Here is a 17159-nt window from a genome sequence, read left to right as displayed (position 1 = left end):
GCCGCGACACCTCCAAACCCGAAAGGCTTTTCCCCGGCTTTGTAAATTTTGCCCTTTGAGAACAGCGAGGCTGTGCCTGCAAAAACGTGCCGGGCCGAAAGGGTACAGGAAGCTGCCTACTGGAAGCTGCACCCCTGGCATGCCCCGGGAACGCTCCCCGGGACGCCGGCACAGGGAGAGGCAGCATGGTGTACTGGTTAAGAGTGGTGGTTTGGAGTGGTGGACGCTCATCTGGTGAACTGGATTTGTTTCCCCACTCCTACACATGAAGCCAGCTGGGTGACTTTGGGCTAGTCACAGCTCTCTTAGAGTTCTCTCAGCCCCACCTTCCTCACAGGGTGTCTGTGGTGGGGAGGGGAAGGGAAGGTGATTGTAAGCCGGTTTCATTCTCCCTTAAATTGTAGAGAAAGTGGGCATATAAAAACCAACTCTTCTTCCAGCATGGTGTAGTGGTTAAGAGCGGTGGTTTGGAGTGGTGGACTCTAATCTGGAGAACCGGGTTTGATTCCCCACTCCTACACATAAGGCTGGCTGGGTGACCTTGGTCTAGCCACAGCTCTCTCAGCCCCACCTACCTCACAGGGTGTCTGTTGTGGGGAGGGGAAGGGAAAAGTAAGCCGGTTTGATTCTCCCTTAAGTGGTAGAGAAAGTCGGCATATAAAAACCAACTCTTCTTATTATTATTCTTTGTGCTGGTGGGAAAGACAAATACTACTGTCATTCAGTTTACTATATAGGTGCTAGGTGAAAATTAGTGCTCCGTGATGAATGTCTCTCCTGAAAAGTGCTCCATAACTCAAAAAGGTTTAGGAACCGCTGACCTAGGCTTTCCTTTCCACCCCGGGGATTATGTCCGCCCTCTCAAGCCCACTTTCCAAACTGAAGGATATTCCAGCTCTGTCTTGGCCCCGGTCACCACCTTTGCGTCTTTCTCCTACAAGGAATGCGGAGGTGGAAAGTGGAACAGGGCAGGTGACGGGGCAACTCAATTAAGAACGGTGACAATTTCTCTCTTCTCCCCCCACCCCCAATTTTTACTTTTCAGGTTGCGATCAAACAGATGAACTTGCAGCAGCAGCCGAAGAAAGAGTTGATCATCAACGAAATCCTCGTTATGAGGGAAAACAAGAACCCCAACATTGTCAACTATCTGGACAGGTACGTGCAGCTAAGGGAGGCCGTTAAATGAAGCCCTTTCACTTTGGACATTGTCTGTGGGTGAGTTGAGTGCCGTCAGGTCGCTTCCGACTCATGGCGACCCTCTGAATCAACGTCCTCCAAAATGTCCTATCATTGACAGCCTTGCTCAGGTCTCGCAAACGGAGATCATGCTCAGATCATGCAAATGCAGGGTGTGGAGAGAGTGGACAGGGAATTGAACACGGTTCTCCAGGTTAGAGTCCACCGCTCACATGGAGGAGTAGGGAATCGAACCTGGTTCTCCAGATCAGAGTCTGCCACTCTTAACCACTACACCACTAGGCCATAAAACTAAATACCTGGCCTTGGGCCAGTCATACTCTCTCAGCTTAATCTACCTCACAGGGTTGTTGTAAGACAGACAAAGTTCCTTATACTGAATCAGACCATCAGTCCATCAAAGTTAGCATTGTCTACACAGATTGGCAGTGGCTTTCCAGGGTCTCAGGCAGAGATCTTTCCTATCACCTACTGCTTGGTCGTTTTAACTGGAGAAGCCTGAACTCTCCCAGAAGCTAAATGACTAAATTGAGGCTATCATATTTTGGTCACATTAGGAGAAGACAAGAGTTACTGAAAAAGACAATAATGCTAGGAAAAGTTGAAGGCAGCAGGAAAAGAGGAAGTCCCAACAAGAGATGGGTTGACTCAATCAAGTAAGCCAGGGCCCTCAGTTTGCAAGAATCTGAGCAAAGCTGTTAACTATAGGATGTTTGGGGTGGGGGGTCATTAAGATCTTGTAAGCTAAGCAGGGTCAGTCCTGGTTAGTACTTGGATGGGAGACCACCAAGGAAGTCCAGGGTTGCTACACAGAGGTAGACAATGGCAAACCACCACTGTTCATCTGCCCTGACTTGGATGGCCCAGGCTAGCCCGATCGCGTCAGATCTCGGATGTGAAGCAGGATCGAAGCTGTTCTAGGTCCTTAATGCAAAGAAGAACGGTGCGCTCACCTGTGTGGCAAATTAAATTTTTCTGGGTGATGATGGCCTCTCTGGTGGCCCCTTTGTGCTCAGATTTATGAGACGTTTGCTATTGTATGGCCTGGAAATAAGCCCAGTGGATCTCACGGGGAACAGACATGCAGCATCAGACAATCAAATCCACGAGCAACCGAATGGCTGAACCACCAGGTACCTCCAGTTTGGAAGAAACTAGCCAAAATGTCCTGATCCAAAGCAACTTTGATATATAAAATCTATGCTCCAAGAAGTGAAGCAGGATCGACCCTGATTAGCACTTGGATGGGAGACCATCAAGAAAGGGTCGCTACACAGAGGCAGGCAATGGCAAACCACCTCTGTATGTCTTTTGGCCTGACCTGGATGGCTCAGGCTAGCCCGATCTCATTAGATGTCAGAAGTTAAACAGGGTCGGCCCCAGTTATTACTTGCATGGGAGCCCACCAAGGAAGTCCAGGGTTGCTACGCAGAGGCAGGCAATGGCAAACCACCACTGTTCGTCTCTTGCCTTGAAAAGCCTGTAGGATCACCATCAGTCGACTGCAATTTGAAGGCGCTTTCCAACACCATCAGTCCACAGGGTGGACAGAGGTCGGAATCGACTTAATGGCACATAGCATAGAGGTATCGATTGCTTCGTCTCCTTGTGAGGCTGTCCTTGGATGACCAGGAAGTTGAATTCCAGGTTCTTCAGTTCCTGCCCGTACACACGCATGCTGGCTGTTGATGCTCCAGCCTCGCTCCGTTTTTAAAAATAGCTCCATTCTCAGATTTGGCAGCGAGGCGCGTTTGGCTGAAGAAACCTCACCCTGCGCCTTCTGTTGTTTCTCCGGCTTCCCGCAGTTACCTCGTGGGCGATGAATTGTGGGTCGTCATGGAGTATCTGGCGGGCGGCTCTCTGACGGACGTGGTGACGGAAACCTGCATGGACGAAGGGCAGATAGCAGCTGTCTGCCGAGAGGTAAGGGCAGCCCGTTTGGGTCTGACTTTTTTGGGGGATGAGTATTTTATTGATGGAGGGGGTAGGAGGGGGAAAATCTATGTACAAATCTATGGTGAGACCACACTTGGAATTCTGTGTACAGTTCTGGTCACCACACCTAAAAAAAGATATTGCAGAGCTTGAGAAGGTGCAGAAAAGAGCAACCAAAATGTTCAGGGGACTAGAGCAACTGCCCTATGAGGGCTGTTTAGCTTGGAAAGAAGAAGGTTAAGGGGAGACATGATAGAGGTCTATAAAATTATGCATGGTATGGAGATAGTGGACAGGGAGAAGCTTTTCTCCCTCTCTCATAATACTAGAACGCTGGGTCATCTGGTGGGTGAGAGATTCAAAACTGATAAAAGAAGTATTTCTTCATGCAACACATAGTTAACTTGTGGAACTCCCTGCCCCAGGATGTGGTGATGGCTGCCAACTTGGATTTAAGAGGGGAGTGGACATGTTCATGGAGGAGAGGACTATCCATGGCTACTAGTCAAAATGGATACTAGCCATGATGCATACCTATTCTCTCCAGGTCAGAGGAGCATGCCTGTAATATCAGGTGTTGTGGAACACAGGCAGGATGGTGCTGCTGCAGTTGTCTTGTTTGGGGGCTTCCTAGAAGCACCTGGTTGGCCACTGTGTGAACAGACTGCTGGACTTGATGGGCCTGGGTTTGACCCAGCAGGGCCTTTCTTATGTTCTTCAAATGCTGAGTGAACAGTAGCATAAATGGGAGCAGGATTTGGCTCAGTGGGACTTCCTGGAACACATGAATACATGAAGCTGCCTTATACTGAATCAGACCCTTGGTCCATCAAAGTCAGTAATGTTTACTCAGACCGGCAGCGGCTTTCCAAGGTCTCAGGCAGAGGTCTTTCACATCACCTCCTTGCCTAGTCCCTTTAACTAGAGATACCAGGGATTGAACCTGGGATTTTCTGAATGCCAGGCAGATGGTCTTTTTCTGAGCCATAGCCCCTGCCAAAAGAAACACGGCGGTTGAGAATATCGCCCACGATGAGAAGGCTTTTGAGTCCTGGAAACATGAACATTTCTGAACTCTTTGCATGGGAAAAGCACACTCCACCCCAGATGGGACTCGAACCCACAATCCCTGGCTTAGGAAGCCAGTGCCTTATCCATTAGGCTTTTCGGGATCCCCTTACCCACAATACCTCTATGCTATTTCCCCCCTCTCCAACATAAACCACAAGAATCTCACGTCAGTCACCAAAGAACCACTTGACATTTTTCATGTTAATACCTATACACACGCTTACACAGCATTCGAATCATAGAGTTGGAAGGGACCACCAGGCTTATCTAGTCCAACCTACTGCACCATGCAAGAAATTCATAACTCCTTCCCCCCACAAACACCCCAATGACCCCTACTCCGTGCTCAGAAGATGGCCCAAAGAGAATTATCCAGGATTCCTGGCCAATCAGACCTGGAGGGAAATTGCTTCCTGGCCCCAAAGTGGCGATCGGCATTTCCCTGGGTGTGCAAGAAAGGGCCACGAGAGCCAAGCAATGACACAGCCCTTCCTGCCCTCCCTCTCATGATCTGCCTAAGTTAGCAGAATCAGCATTGCTCGGCAACAGGCTGTTTTCATAGCATCTCATACAATATGCTGAGGAAATTTGCCATCGTGCCTCCTCTGAGTTCACCCATTTCGCCTCCTCCCTCTTGGGCTTGCGACGCCCCTGCAATGGAGTCCCAGCCCACAGTCAGAGGAGACCCGCAGCAATAAACAGTTGTAACCATCATTCCACTTCTTCCATGTTCAGGCGGCCTTTAAACTTTGGCAAGCGTAAAGGGAAAAGAGGAAAGGTGTTTTTTGTAAAGGCCTGTTCATTTCCCAGTGACAATGAGCAAATCTGCTCTGGTTAGGCCTCACCTAGAGTATTGTGTTCAGTTTTGGGCACCGCAATTTAAGAAGGATGTCGGCAAGCTGGAACGTGTCCAGAGGAGGGCAACAAAGATGGTGAGGGGTCTGGAGACCAAGTCCTATGAGGAAAGGTTGAAGGAGCTGGGTATGTTTAGCCTGGAGAGGAGAAGACTGAGAGGGGATATGATAACCATCTTCAAGTACTTGAAGGGCTGTCATATAGAGGAGGGTGCTGAGTTGTTTTCTGTTGCTCCAAAAGGTTGGACCAGAATCAGTGGTTTGAAATTAAATCAAAAGAGTTTCCGTCTAGGCATTCAAAAGAATTTTCTAACTGTTAGAGCGGTTCCTCAGTGGAACAGGCTTCCTTGGAAGGTGGTAAGCTCTCCTTCCCTGGAGGTTTTTAAGAAGAGGCTAGATGGCCATCTGTCAGCAAGGCTGATTCTGTGACCTTAGGCAGATGATGAGAGGGAGGGCACCTTGGCCATCTTCTGGGCATGGAGGAGGGGTCACTGGGGTGTGTGTGTGTGTGGGAAATCGTTTGGAATTTCCTGCATTGTGCAGGGGGTTGGACTAGATGACCCTGGTGGTACCTTCCAGCTCTATGCTTATATGAAATCTATTTTTATACTATTATCTCCATGGGTAGGCACGTATGGGGCGAATGATACAGGCCACATTAGCGAGGGCAGAGCAGAGATAGCCAGATGTCAGCAAAGGATAAGACGACATTTCAGCTACCTGCAAACCATTAATTTTTTAAAAGCCTACAACAATTGGAGATTGCTCTTAAGATGAGCCTTCTATTACCGGTAAAGCATACGTGCTTTTAAAATTTGAATTATGCATGAATATTGCAGGTACAGCTTTTGAGGGGTGGGGTGAAGAGGAAGAAATTTAGGAACAACGTTTATTCATCGACACACCATTCCACTGCTGTGGCAGTAGAGATTTCTGGAACAAATTTTCACGAGCGCTGCATTCCATACTGCATGCAGAATTCAGTGCAACGTTTCAGTGCATTTCTGAGCCTCCAGGGCAAAAGCCCTTAGGAGGACAGGAAGGTGCCACACCGGCATCCAAGCCCCCCGCACCGGCGTCTGGGCATCTAAGCGGCCCGTACTCCGGCGGGAAGGCGCGGATGCCGGTCTCGGGCCACTACCATGACAGCACCGGCCCTGGACGCCAGCAAAGGCCACGCCGGCATCCCTGGAGGCGTTCCCAGGGCGTTACGGCCCTTGGCTGGGGGCGGGGCCGCCTTTAGGCAGCCTCCAAAGTGGTTTCAGCCCGGGAACTCCCCTTTTTATTTTATTACCCTATGAGTGTTGCACAGATTTTTCGGCCCCGCCGAAACCTCCTTTGGAGGCAGCCCCGCCGCGTTGCCTCCTAAGCCTGGTGCAGGCATTCTGCTCAGGAATGCACTGTCAGAATTTCATCTTTATCACCATGTGAAAAAGGAACACGTTTCTAGCCCCTCACGGGTGCAGAGACCAGCTGGAATGTGTGAGAGCTGACGCTTAGGAAGTTAATGAGATGGAAGAACAATGCTGGCAGGGTAGCCAGGGAATGAAGGTGGTGAGCTCCTCCAAGTCTCTAATCAGTAGCAAAACCAGAAGGAAAATATGCATGCAGGCAAAGCTGCCTGAATTCTAACAGGGAGAAGAATCTAGCTTTCCTTGGAGTTGAATCTCCTTCCACATAATTTCTTCCGGAGCCTTTCCTTTTCCTCCGAAAATTCAAGCTTTATAAACACTCCAATGATCGTGGTATGGCACAGCTCAAGTGTAACGGCCAGGGGGGCTTAGCAGCCGGGCACTTGCAGATGACATAATGATGCCACCAGTGACACACTGATGTCATTTCCCATGCGCTCGGAAGTGATATCCGTGCCTCGCCGGGCATATGGGAAGGGATGTCAGCACGGTGGGACGCTGCTGATGGTCCTTCTGTTTCCCACCATTTTCTTCCCCACTGGCATGAAGTCAAATCGGAATCAGTAGATCAGTATGTGTATATGTGTCCTCAAGAGACTAAACAGACGTTCCCTTGCCCACATACTCTATTCTTTGTTTTATTTTTAAAAGATTCTTGATCCCTGTGCTTTGACCCCTAATTTAACCCAAATGTTATCCAGTCGATAGGTGCGTTTGTCTGACACTAGCCCTACAAAGACACATTCGTTTAATGATATTAATAAGCGTGTGTTGGGTTTTCTCCACAGTGTCTTCAAGCTTTGGAGTTCCTCCATTCCAACCAAGTCATCCACCGGGACATCAAGAGCGACAACATCTTGCTAGGAATGGACGGCTCTGTCAAACTAAGTACGGGGATGGGGTTGCAGGGGAGAATTGGAAGTGGATTTGAAAGGACCAGGCATCTACTAGAAGTGTATCAGTGCCCCAGCCCACCAAACCAGGTCATGGTAGGCTGCAAGCAAAAATCAAGTGCAGGCACAATGTTCCTGAGGTATATTGCTGAAGCAAATGAGCCAAGCTGTATTCTTAAAGGAAGGTGTTCTCTTCTTTTCCCTACACCTCATTTCCCCTACACATAAAAAAAAGTTTGGGAAAGATGACCCAATTTTATGGGGTCCCGAGGGGTTGCCCCCTTCTTCATAGAAAAACATGGTAAAGTTGACCTTGCTTTTCTATGGAGGAGGGGGGGCAACCCCTTCAGGGGCCCATAAGTTGGATTCTCTGTTCCATACTTTAAATAACTTTGGGGTTCTTGCAAGGAGAATCCCTTGCGGCTAACCTGAAAATTTGGTGACTCTACCTTGAAAAATACCTCCCCAGAGCTCTCCCCCCCCCCCAAAAAAATTCCATATATACAATAATGGACCTGAAATTTTTTGGGTAACCCGGAAATAAAGCCGCAATACGCATTTACTGGTATGGGTGTTTGGCTTATTTCTGATTCCCCCTCCCCCCAAAAAAAATTGGGTTCAATAAACTCAAACCCAGAATTTGCCGGAATTTTTTTTGGGCACAGCCCTACTGCAGGCCCTTGAACAAAGTGCCCCCAGCCTTCCTAACTGTCTCCATTGTTTCCTATGGGGGGTGGTGGAAATTTCATGATTTTCCCAGGGCAAAGCCTCCGTTTATGTCAGAATCCTTTGCTTGCATCTTGATGGGAGTGGGAGTGAGGTCGTGAGTAAAGCCAACGTTGTGGCCCCTAGTTAGGGTGCCAGCACGGTGTAGTGGTTAAGAACGATGGTTTGGAGTGGTGGACTCTGATCTGTAGAACTGGGTTCGATTCCCCGCTCCTCCACATGAGTGGCAGACGCTAATCTGGAGAACTGGGTTTGATTCCCCACTCCTCCACATGAGCAGCGGAGGCTAATCTGGTGAACTGGATTTGTTTCCCCACTACTCCACATGAAGCCAGCTAGGTGCCCTTGGGCCAGTCACAGCTCTCTTAGAGCTCTCTCACTCCCACCTACCTCACAAGGTGTCTGTTGTGGGGAGGGGAAGGGAAGGCGATTGTAAGCCGGTTTGATCTCCCACACCCCACACCCCAATTTGAGTCTAAGGGACTTGGGCTGAGAGGGGGAAAACACCGACTTCTTTTCTGTCTTCCCAGCTGATTTCGGCTTCTGCGCTCAGATCACACCCGAGCAGAGCAAACGCAGCACGATGGTGGGGACGCCGTACTGGATGGCTCCGGAGGTGGTCACAAGGAAAGCGTACGGGCCCAAGGTGGACATCTGGTCTCTGGGGATAATGGCCATCGAAATGATCGAAGGGGAGCCCCCGTACCTCAACGAGAACCCCCTGAGGGTAACCTCTTTTTTCCATTCCACCCTTCCTCCTAGGGGTGTATGGGAAGCAAAGAAGAAAACAAGCTTCAGAGTGGACCCCCGGCATGGTTCTGGTCAAGTTTACGGGCAGAGCCCAGTAGGTCAAAGGGCAACTAGGCTTGCTGACCTCGAGGTGGGTCTTTGGAGATCTCCCGGAGTTACAACTGATCTCCAGATGACAGAGAAAATTTCCCCTGGAGAAAACGACTGCTTTGGAGAGTAGGGAGTGGACATGTTCATGGAGGAGAGGGCTACCCATGGCTACTAGTCAAAATTAATACTAGTCATGATGCACACCTATCCTCTCCAGTATCAGAGGAGCAGGCCTATTATATTAGGTGCTGTGAAACCCCCCACCCCCCGTGATATCTGCATGGAGCATCTGTGACTTGGGCTAATTCTGTATCTGTCTTCTCCCTTTTTAGGCTTTATATCTCATTGCTACCAACGGTACGCCGGAGCTGCAGAATCCAGAAAAGCTTTCGCCCATATTTAGAGACTTCCTTAATCGCTGCCTGGAGATGGATGTGGAAAAGCGGGGTTCTGCTAAAGAGCTCCTCCAGGTGACACTTCGACTTGGGGAGGGGAAAACCCATGTGTGTGACAGAGGATGAGGCTGCTTGATGTTTTCTCTAAAAATACTGAAACACATCTGCCTTGTTGTTTCTCGGGGTTTTTTTTTAAATAACACTTAACAGCTGGGTATGTTTAGCCTGGAGAGGAGAAGACTGAGAGGGGACATGATAACCATCTTCAAGTACTTGAAGGGCTGCCATATAGAGGAGGGTGCCGAGTTGTTTTCTGTTGCCCCATAGGTCGGACCTGAACCAACGGGTTGCAATTAAATCAAAAGAGTTTCCGTCTGGACGTTAGGAAGAATTTTCTAACAGAGCGGTTCCTCAGTGGAACAGGCTTCCTCGGGAGGTGGTGAGCTCTCCTTCCCTGGAGGTTTTTAAGCAGAGGCTAGATGGCCATCTGTCAGCAATGCTGATTCTATGACCTTAAGCAGATGGTGAGAGGGAGGGCATCTTGGCCGTCTTCTGGGCATGGAGTAGGGGTCACTGGGTGTGTGTGTGGGGGGAGGTAGTTGTGAATTGCCTGCATTGTGCAGGGGGTTGGACTAGATGACTCTGATGGTCCCTTCCAACTCTGATTTTATGATTTCTACGCATTTGAGGGCAAAAAGGGTTATAATTAGGGTAGCCAGCCTCTAGGTGGGGCCAGGAGATCTCCCGGAATTATAGCTGATCTCCAGACGAGGAGAAAATGGCTGATTTGGAAGGTGGGCTCTATGGCATTATACCTTGCTGAAGTCCTTCCCCTCCTCAAACCCCACAGTCCCTAGGCTCCACCACCCCCAAATCTCCAGGAATTTCTCATCCTGGAGTTGGCACTTTGGTTAAACAAATATTTCTTTATAAAATGTATGCCTCGCCTTTCTACCCTCACCGGGGCCACCCAGGTGGCTAACAGATGAAAACCACACATAATAAAAACACACCTTAAAAACTATTAAAACCAAACCAAAAACACATCATTAAAACCAAACATGCACGCACAGAAACGATGATTAAAACACAGGGCAGGAAGGAGGGGTCACTGAGGGATAGGATGCCAACCTCCAGGTCCTAGCTGGAGATCTCCTGCTATTGCAACTGATCTCCAGCTGATAGAGATCAGTTCCCCTGGAGAAAATGGTTGCTTTGGCAATTGGACTCTACGGTGTTGAAGTCCCTCCCCAAACCCGCCCTCCTCAGGCTCCGCCCCAAAAATCTCCCACCGGTGGTGAAGAGGGCCCTGGCAACCCTACTGAGGGAACACCAGGCAAAACCAAACAAAAAATCCTTTGCCCACTGGTGGAAGATCAGAAAAAGAAGGCTCTGTGCTGTATAGTATGAAGAAAACAAAAACAGCACAAATTTCCAATGCAATTAAATATAATTAAATTAAACCTCTTTGCACTTAATATATTTAATTGCATTGGAAATTTGTGCTGTTTTTGTTTTCTTCACTGGTGGAAGATGGCAACAGAAGGGGACGAGGGGCTCTTCCTTGGGATATTTCCAGAGTTTTTGTGTGTCCCCCCACCCAATCAGTCTGTTCCATACTCCATGGAATCTCCCACAGTAAAGGGGTTGAGTCCCCTGTGGTGTTTCAGTTCTTCCCCCCCTTGTGTTTGCTTTAATTTAAGGGGTTTGTGTCAGGGTTGTTCTTAGGGCGTGAGCCTCAACCAGGGCTGCCAGGAGGGAGGTATGCATTGCCCCGTGGCCTTTCCCCCACCGCTGGTCAGCTGGCCAGCAGTAGGACTTAACCAGCATCAAAGAGAGGCCTAGACCGGTGTTGTCAGCAACACGGTGACGTCACTTCTGAAAAGCACCAGAAGTGACATCATTGCATCACAGGCTAGGCCAGGCCGAGGAAGAATGCCTGGCCCAAGACCACCCGGCAGCCTTTGTAGAAGAGTGGAGATTTGAACCTACGTGTCTTGGATCCTAGCCCCACACTCTAAAGGAGAAGAGGAGTTGGTTTTTGCGTGCCGATTTTCTCCACTTTTTAAGGAGAATCAAACCATCTTACAATCGCCTTCCCTTCCCCTCCCCACAACAGACACCTTGTGAGGTAGGTGGGGCTGAGAGAGTTCAGAGAGAGCTGTGACTAGCCCAAGGTCACCCAGCAGGCTTCATGTGGAGGAGTGGGGAAACCAACCCTGGTTCACTAGATTAGAGTCCACCTCTCATGTGGAGGAGTGGGGAATCAAACCCGGTTCTCCAGATTAGAGTCCACCGCTGTTAACCACTATACCACACTGGCTCTCCACAGTGCCATAGAGATTCCTCTTCTTACTGGGGCTCGAGTTGAATTTATACCCTCCTGACTTAGAGGAACGAGCCTGTCTTGACAATTGATTTGTCAATTCTGGGTCTGGGCATGGTTGCTTCTGGCTTGGGTGTGGCTGTTTCCAGCATTTTCCGCACTCGTGTGGAATTGCTGCCGTGTGCCCACCTCCCAGTACATGCATTAGAAGGGTGATGGACCAGCCAAAAGAAGTATCGAGTGTGGGAACCCCACTTTTAAAACCATCAAGTCACAGCTGACTTATGGCGAACTCTGGTGGGGTTTTCAAGGCAAGAGACTTTCAGAGTGGGTTTGCCGTTGCCTGCCTCCATGCCACGACCCTACTATTCCTTGAAGGTCTCCCATCCCAAATGCTTGCCACGGTCAGAGCTGAGATTGTGTGACTGTCCAACACGCTGGCTCCCGGAGGGGAAAAGGTGCCTCCCATCCTCTAAATTCCTCTCCTTCTCTTCCAGCACCAGTTCCTGAAAATCGCCAAGCCCCTGTCCAGCCTCACACCCCTGATCATTGCTGCTAAGGAGGCCACAAAGAACAACCACTGAAATGGCTGCCTAGCTGCAGGGATTGTGCCAAGACCTTTGAATACCCTTTTTTAAAAAAGAGATCAGCTTCAAAGAGCTCGACTCGTGGACTTTTACCATGCTCAAAGATTTCTAATCCTGCCCGGATGGTGCAAACGATTTGGGTTGAGTCAGAGAGCAGACAGGCGATTGAACGTTAAACCCCTGCCGTTTGGACGGGAAAGAGACAATTGGTATGTTTCAAACGGGTCACTGCGAGAGCACCTAATCCTGAACGATGCGACAACGAGCCATAATTTTTCTTCCTGTTAATGTGGGGGTTTAAGAAACAGGGCAGAAAATTTACGTAGAGCCTTTTAGACTGTTCGCTCCCCCCCCGAATTAAATTAAATTTTGTTCTGCCTGCGCTCCTCGTAGCTCCGTCGCACCCCAGTTCTTTGACTACTGAGAGACCCCGGCACAATTTTGGGTTACTTGAAAGTGAGGATTGGCAAGGACACACCAGGACAGCTTTTAAAGTCCCATGCAGCCGCCGAGTTTTCCTCTGCGCACGCCCCCTCCCGGATATTTGGGTGCGCATGCATGCGCTGGAGAAGACACCGAAATAATTTGAACGAACCATCCTCCCGCCCGCAAACTGGCAGAGGATCATCACCGCTCTGTGTTTCAGGGAACGTTTTTACGAAGCAAATTGCCCACTCGATTAAATTCACACCGCCGTTTCGTCTGCTCTGCGGTCATCTGTTCTTTTGGCAGAAGAATCTCTAGCAATAATTCACAAGGATGCTGATCCAGGGTAGATGCTTTCTGGGCACCAAAGGAAGACCGTAGTCTAAGGTTTAACCCTCTGTCGGCTACGTTTAGTATCTAAGGGTGTTGTTGTTTTCTTCTGGAGTATTAACATCTTACCCATTCGCCTCTGTCTCCTGTAGGTCGGGAATGGCTAGCTGGTGACCAGGAGTTGAATGTGGACCTGCCAAATTTTAATAAAAATGTGGTTTAAAAAAATCTGCTTTGTTTGCAAACTTTTTTTCCAAAAAACAAACAAACAAAAAGAGGAGATACTGTAAGGCTGCACCTCTGTGTTAGGTAAAATGTCCCGGCTAGCAGCTACTTCTAGAAGCAAATGTGATGTTCTTTGTATTTCTTTGCTGTCTTCTCTCTTTCCCCGCCCACCCAACAATGAAATATGAAGCCCTGGCTGCCTTCGCCATCTTGTGGAGCAAGCCTGCACAACTTGAGACCCTCTAAGGCAGTGGCTCTCGACTCTTTCACCATTGTTCACAACATAATTCCCCCCTTCCCAAAATAGTCTAGCTCAAAGGTGCATTCCAAATAATATGCATATTTGCTGAATAGTGGTCCTAATTCCCCCCCTGGAACTCTAAAATTTCTCCTGGGGGGGAATTCCCCCTTGTTGAGAACCCATGCTCTAAGGGGTCCCAATGATGCCTTTTCTAGTGTCCACCAAGTAGGGTTGCCAACCTCCAGGTACTAGCTGGCGATCTCCTGCTATTACAACTGATCTCCAGCCGATAGAGGTCAGTTCACCTGGAGAAAAGTGGCCGCTCCCCTCCCCAAACCCCGCCAACCTCAGGCTCCGCCCCAAAAACCTCCCACCGGTGGCGAAGAGGGACCTGGCAACCCTATTGCCAAGTGTTTTTAGGAAGTGGGTGAGACCAGGTGGGGCTTTTGTCCATCAAGGCTTCTCATTGACTATTAGAGATCTGAGGGTTTTTTTAATGTGACTTTGGCAGCAGCTGCCACCACAGCACAAGGATCTGCTCTGTGTTACTGAAGTTAAGCTGCGTCAGCCATGTTGTGGCTGGCTCCGCCTGCTGCAGTGGCCATTTTCTGGCAGCCATTTTTGCTGCTGCACCCACATTGCTGTGTCAGAATTGCAAATGTGCCCGCAGTCTCAAAAATGTTGGGGATCCCTTCTCTAAGCCCATTGTGGCCCATGAGCTTTCAGTGTAATGCAGTGGCAAAGAAGGCTAATACGATCTTGGAATGTTTCAACAGAGGCAGAGTATCCAAACTGCAAGGTGTCATAGTCCCGCTGTACACTGCATTGTTCAGGCTGCGCCTGGAGTCTTGTGTGCAGTTCTGGAGGCCTCACTTCCAAAAGGATGTGGACAGAATGGAGCTGGTGCAGAGGAGAGGGAAGAGGATGATCAGGGGCCTGGAGACCAAGCCCTACCAGGAAAGGCTGAGGGAGTTGGGAATGTTTCGTCCGGAGAAGAGGAGGTTGAGGGGGGACACTATCACTCTCTTTAAGTATTTGAAGGGCTGTCGCTTAGAGGAGGGCAGGGAGCTGTTCCTGTTGAATAATGGGTTGAAATTAGAAGAAGAGTTGGTCGTTATACCCCGCTTTTCTCTACCACTTAAGGAATAACCAAACTAGCTTACAATTACCTTCCCCTCCCCGCAACAGACACCCTGTGAGGTAGGTGGGGCTGAGAGAGCTCTAAGAGCAGTGACTAGCCCAAGGTCACCCAGCTGGCTTCATGTGGAGGAGTGGGGAAACAAATCCGGTTCACCAGATTCGCATCCGCCGCTCATATGGAGGAATGGGGAATCAAACCCGGTTCTCCAGATCGGAGTCCACCGCTCCAAACCACCGCTCTTAACCACTACACCATGCTGGTTCTCTTCTACGGACAGAAAGGTACAGACTGGACATTAGGAATTTTTTTTTTTTTACAGTGAGAGTAGTTCAGTAGAATTGGCTGCCTAGGGAGGTGGTGAGCTCCCCCTCACTGGCAGTCTTCAAGCAGCAGCTGGACAAACACTTGTCAGGATACTCCAGGCTGATCCTGCATTGAGTAGGGGGTTGGACTAGATGGCCTCTATGGCCCCTTCCAACTCTATAGATCTCTATAAGAGTTGGCAAATGTGATCTTTATGATTAATTTTTTAAGTACTATAATCTTGTTTGCTGTCTTCAGCCAACAAAACCCGAGAGGTGTTTGTAGCACCGAGCAGATAACATATATTTCTAGACAATTACTATAGAAATGTACAACATACTGTCTCTCCTACATCTATGTGTTTCGATATGAGTTATCTGCAGTAAAACCATATATAACCGTTTGCAAACTAAGTGCCAGATGGAGTCGGTACCAAATGCATTTAAAACGCCATATTTAAAACAGCCCATCTAGCCAAAGATGTCGGAATGAATCTGGTACATAGAGCTATAAAACCAGCAGTTTGTCAGCCAAATGAGATTCAAACCTGTGATTCAGCAGAGGGGGGCTTATGGGGGACGCCCTCCTGAACCAAAATGTTGTAAATCTCATGCTGAAAAACAGTCACACAAATCACCCTTCAAGCCTGAAAGGATGAACCTGACGAATTGTCAGAATACCGTAAGCTACATATGTACCAGTCCCGGTTCCTGTCGTTCATTAAATCAAAGATATAGTCTGGGGAAAAAAGAAAACCTGTCTCTGAAAAGAAAAATCCTCACTGTATTGCCTTTCGGGTTCTGTCCTGTCATTTCAGAATAAAAATAGCTACTTGTGTATACTGTGTATCGCCTGAGAGTGAGAAAGAAGATTTCCCATCTGTTAGGTTTTGAGCAAGCAAAACGATCATTGCAGTAAATGCTTCTGTTCAAAAGAAGGCCTGGGTGTTTTGTGTCCCCCCCCCTCCCCAAAATCCCATCCTACGTGGACTTTGATGGTTCCCCCTCTTTTGAATTAGTAGGACAGGCCCAAGACCGCTCAAGTGTGGGGAGGGGCTGTGGTAGAGCATCTGCTTGGCATGCAGAAGGTCCCAGGATCAATCCCCAGCATCTCCAGTTAAAGGGACTAGGCAAGTAGGTGATGTGAAAGACCTCTGCTTGAGACCCTACAGAACCGTGGAGAGGGGCTGTGGCTCAGGGGCAGAGTATCTGCTTGGCACGCAGAAGGTCCCAGGTTCAATCCCCGGCATCTCCAGCTAAAGGGACCAGGCAAGGAGGTGTTGTGAAAGAATTCTCCCTGACCCCCTGGAGAGCCAAGGACTCATCTGCTTGGCATGCAGAAGGTCCCAGGTTCAATCCTTGGCATCTCCAGCTAAAGGGACCAGGCAAGGAGGTGTTGTGAAAGAATTCTCCCTGACCCCCTGGAGAGCCAAGGACTCATCTGCTTGGCATGCAGAAGCTCCCAGGTTCAATCCTTGGCATCTCCAGCTAAAGGGACCAGGCAAGGAGGTGTTGTGAAAGAATTCTCCCTGACACCCTGGAGAGCCATGGACTCATCTGCTTGGCATGCAGAAGGTCCCAGGTTGAATCCCCGGCATCTCCAGTTAAAGGGACTAGGCAAGGAGGTGTTGTGAAAGACCCCTGCCTGACACCCTGCAGAGCCGCTGCCGGTCTGAGTATAAGGCAGCTTCGTGTGTTCATGTGCTTCAGAATGGAGGTTTTGTTTAGCGCTTGTGATGAACAAATAGCCATCGGCAAAGCTCTTCTATGAAAGCATGTCTTTGAAAAGCCATTTCAGCTCACCACCATTTTCTTTGTAGCTCAGAGCTGGTGATATATCACATTGAAATGCTGCAGTTTTTAGCCAGGCCTTTGCGAACATGGAAGCCATTCCTCTTTGTAGCTGGGCTGTCCCCGACATGGAAAAAAAAAGCAGAACGACGTGAACAGTGTACTCAGTGGGCAGGGATGGTTTTGGTTTTTCCTGTCCTGAGAGTTACAGTTCAAGCGTTCTGTAGCTTTTGAAATGTCCATTGTCCCCTCTTTGGTGGCTTATTTCTCTGCACAACAAATCTCCAAAGCTTTGGAGCCAGCGTGGTGTAGTGGTTAAGAGTGGTGGTTTGGAGCGGTGGACTCTGATCCGAAGAACCAGGTTTGATTCCCCACTCCTCCACATGAGCGGTGGCTAATCTGGTGGATTCCCCCCCCACTCCTATACACAGCTGGGGGACCTTGGGCTAGTCACAGCTCTCTCA

The 17159-nt window shown here is 49.1% G+C and overlaps 1 protein-coding gene across 1 annotated transcript in view; it reads left to right on the top strand.

Moving 5' to 3' along the window:
* The window catches only part of PAK1 (p21 (RAC1) activated kinase 1), a 38329-nt gene extending 26067 nt beyond the window's left edge, over positions 1-12262 (top strand). Inside the window, exons 9-14 of the mRNA XM_056858123.1 lie at positions 1046-1158; positions 3006-3123; positions 7261-7360; positions 8622-8818; positions 9264-9401; positions 12150-12262. Coding sequence (XP_056714101.1) covers positions 1046-1158; positions 3006-3123; positions 7261-7360; positions 8622-8818; positions 9264-9401; positions 12150-12236 — 753 coding nt within the window. The 3' untranslated portion in view covers positions 12237-12262. The remainder of the gene's footprint in view (positions 1-1045; positions 1159-3005; positions 3124-7260; positions 7361-8621; positions 8819-9263; positions 9402-12149) is intronic.
* Positions 12263-17159: the final 4897 nt, after the last annotated feature.

This window comes from Euleptes europaea, chromosome 12 (assembly GCF_029931775.1).
Source record: "Euleptes europaea isolate rEulEur1 chromosome 12, rEulEur1.hap1, whole genome shotgun sequence".
Lineage (NCBI taxonomy): Eukaryota > Metazoa > Chordata > Lepidosauria > Squamata > Sphaerodactylidae > Euleptes > Euleptes europaea.
This window is presented reverse-complemented; position numbering and strand designations above follow the sequence as displayed.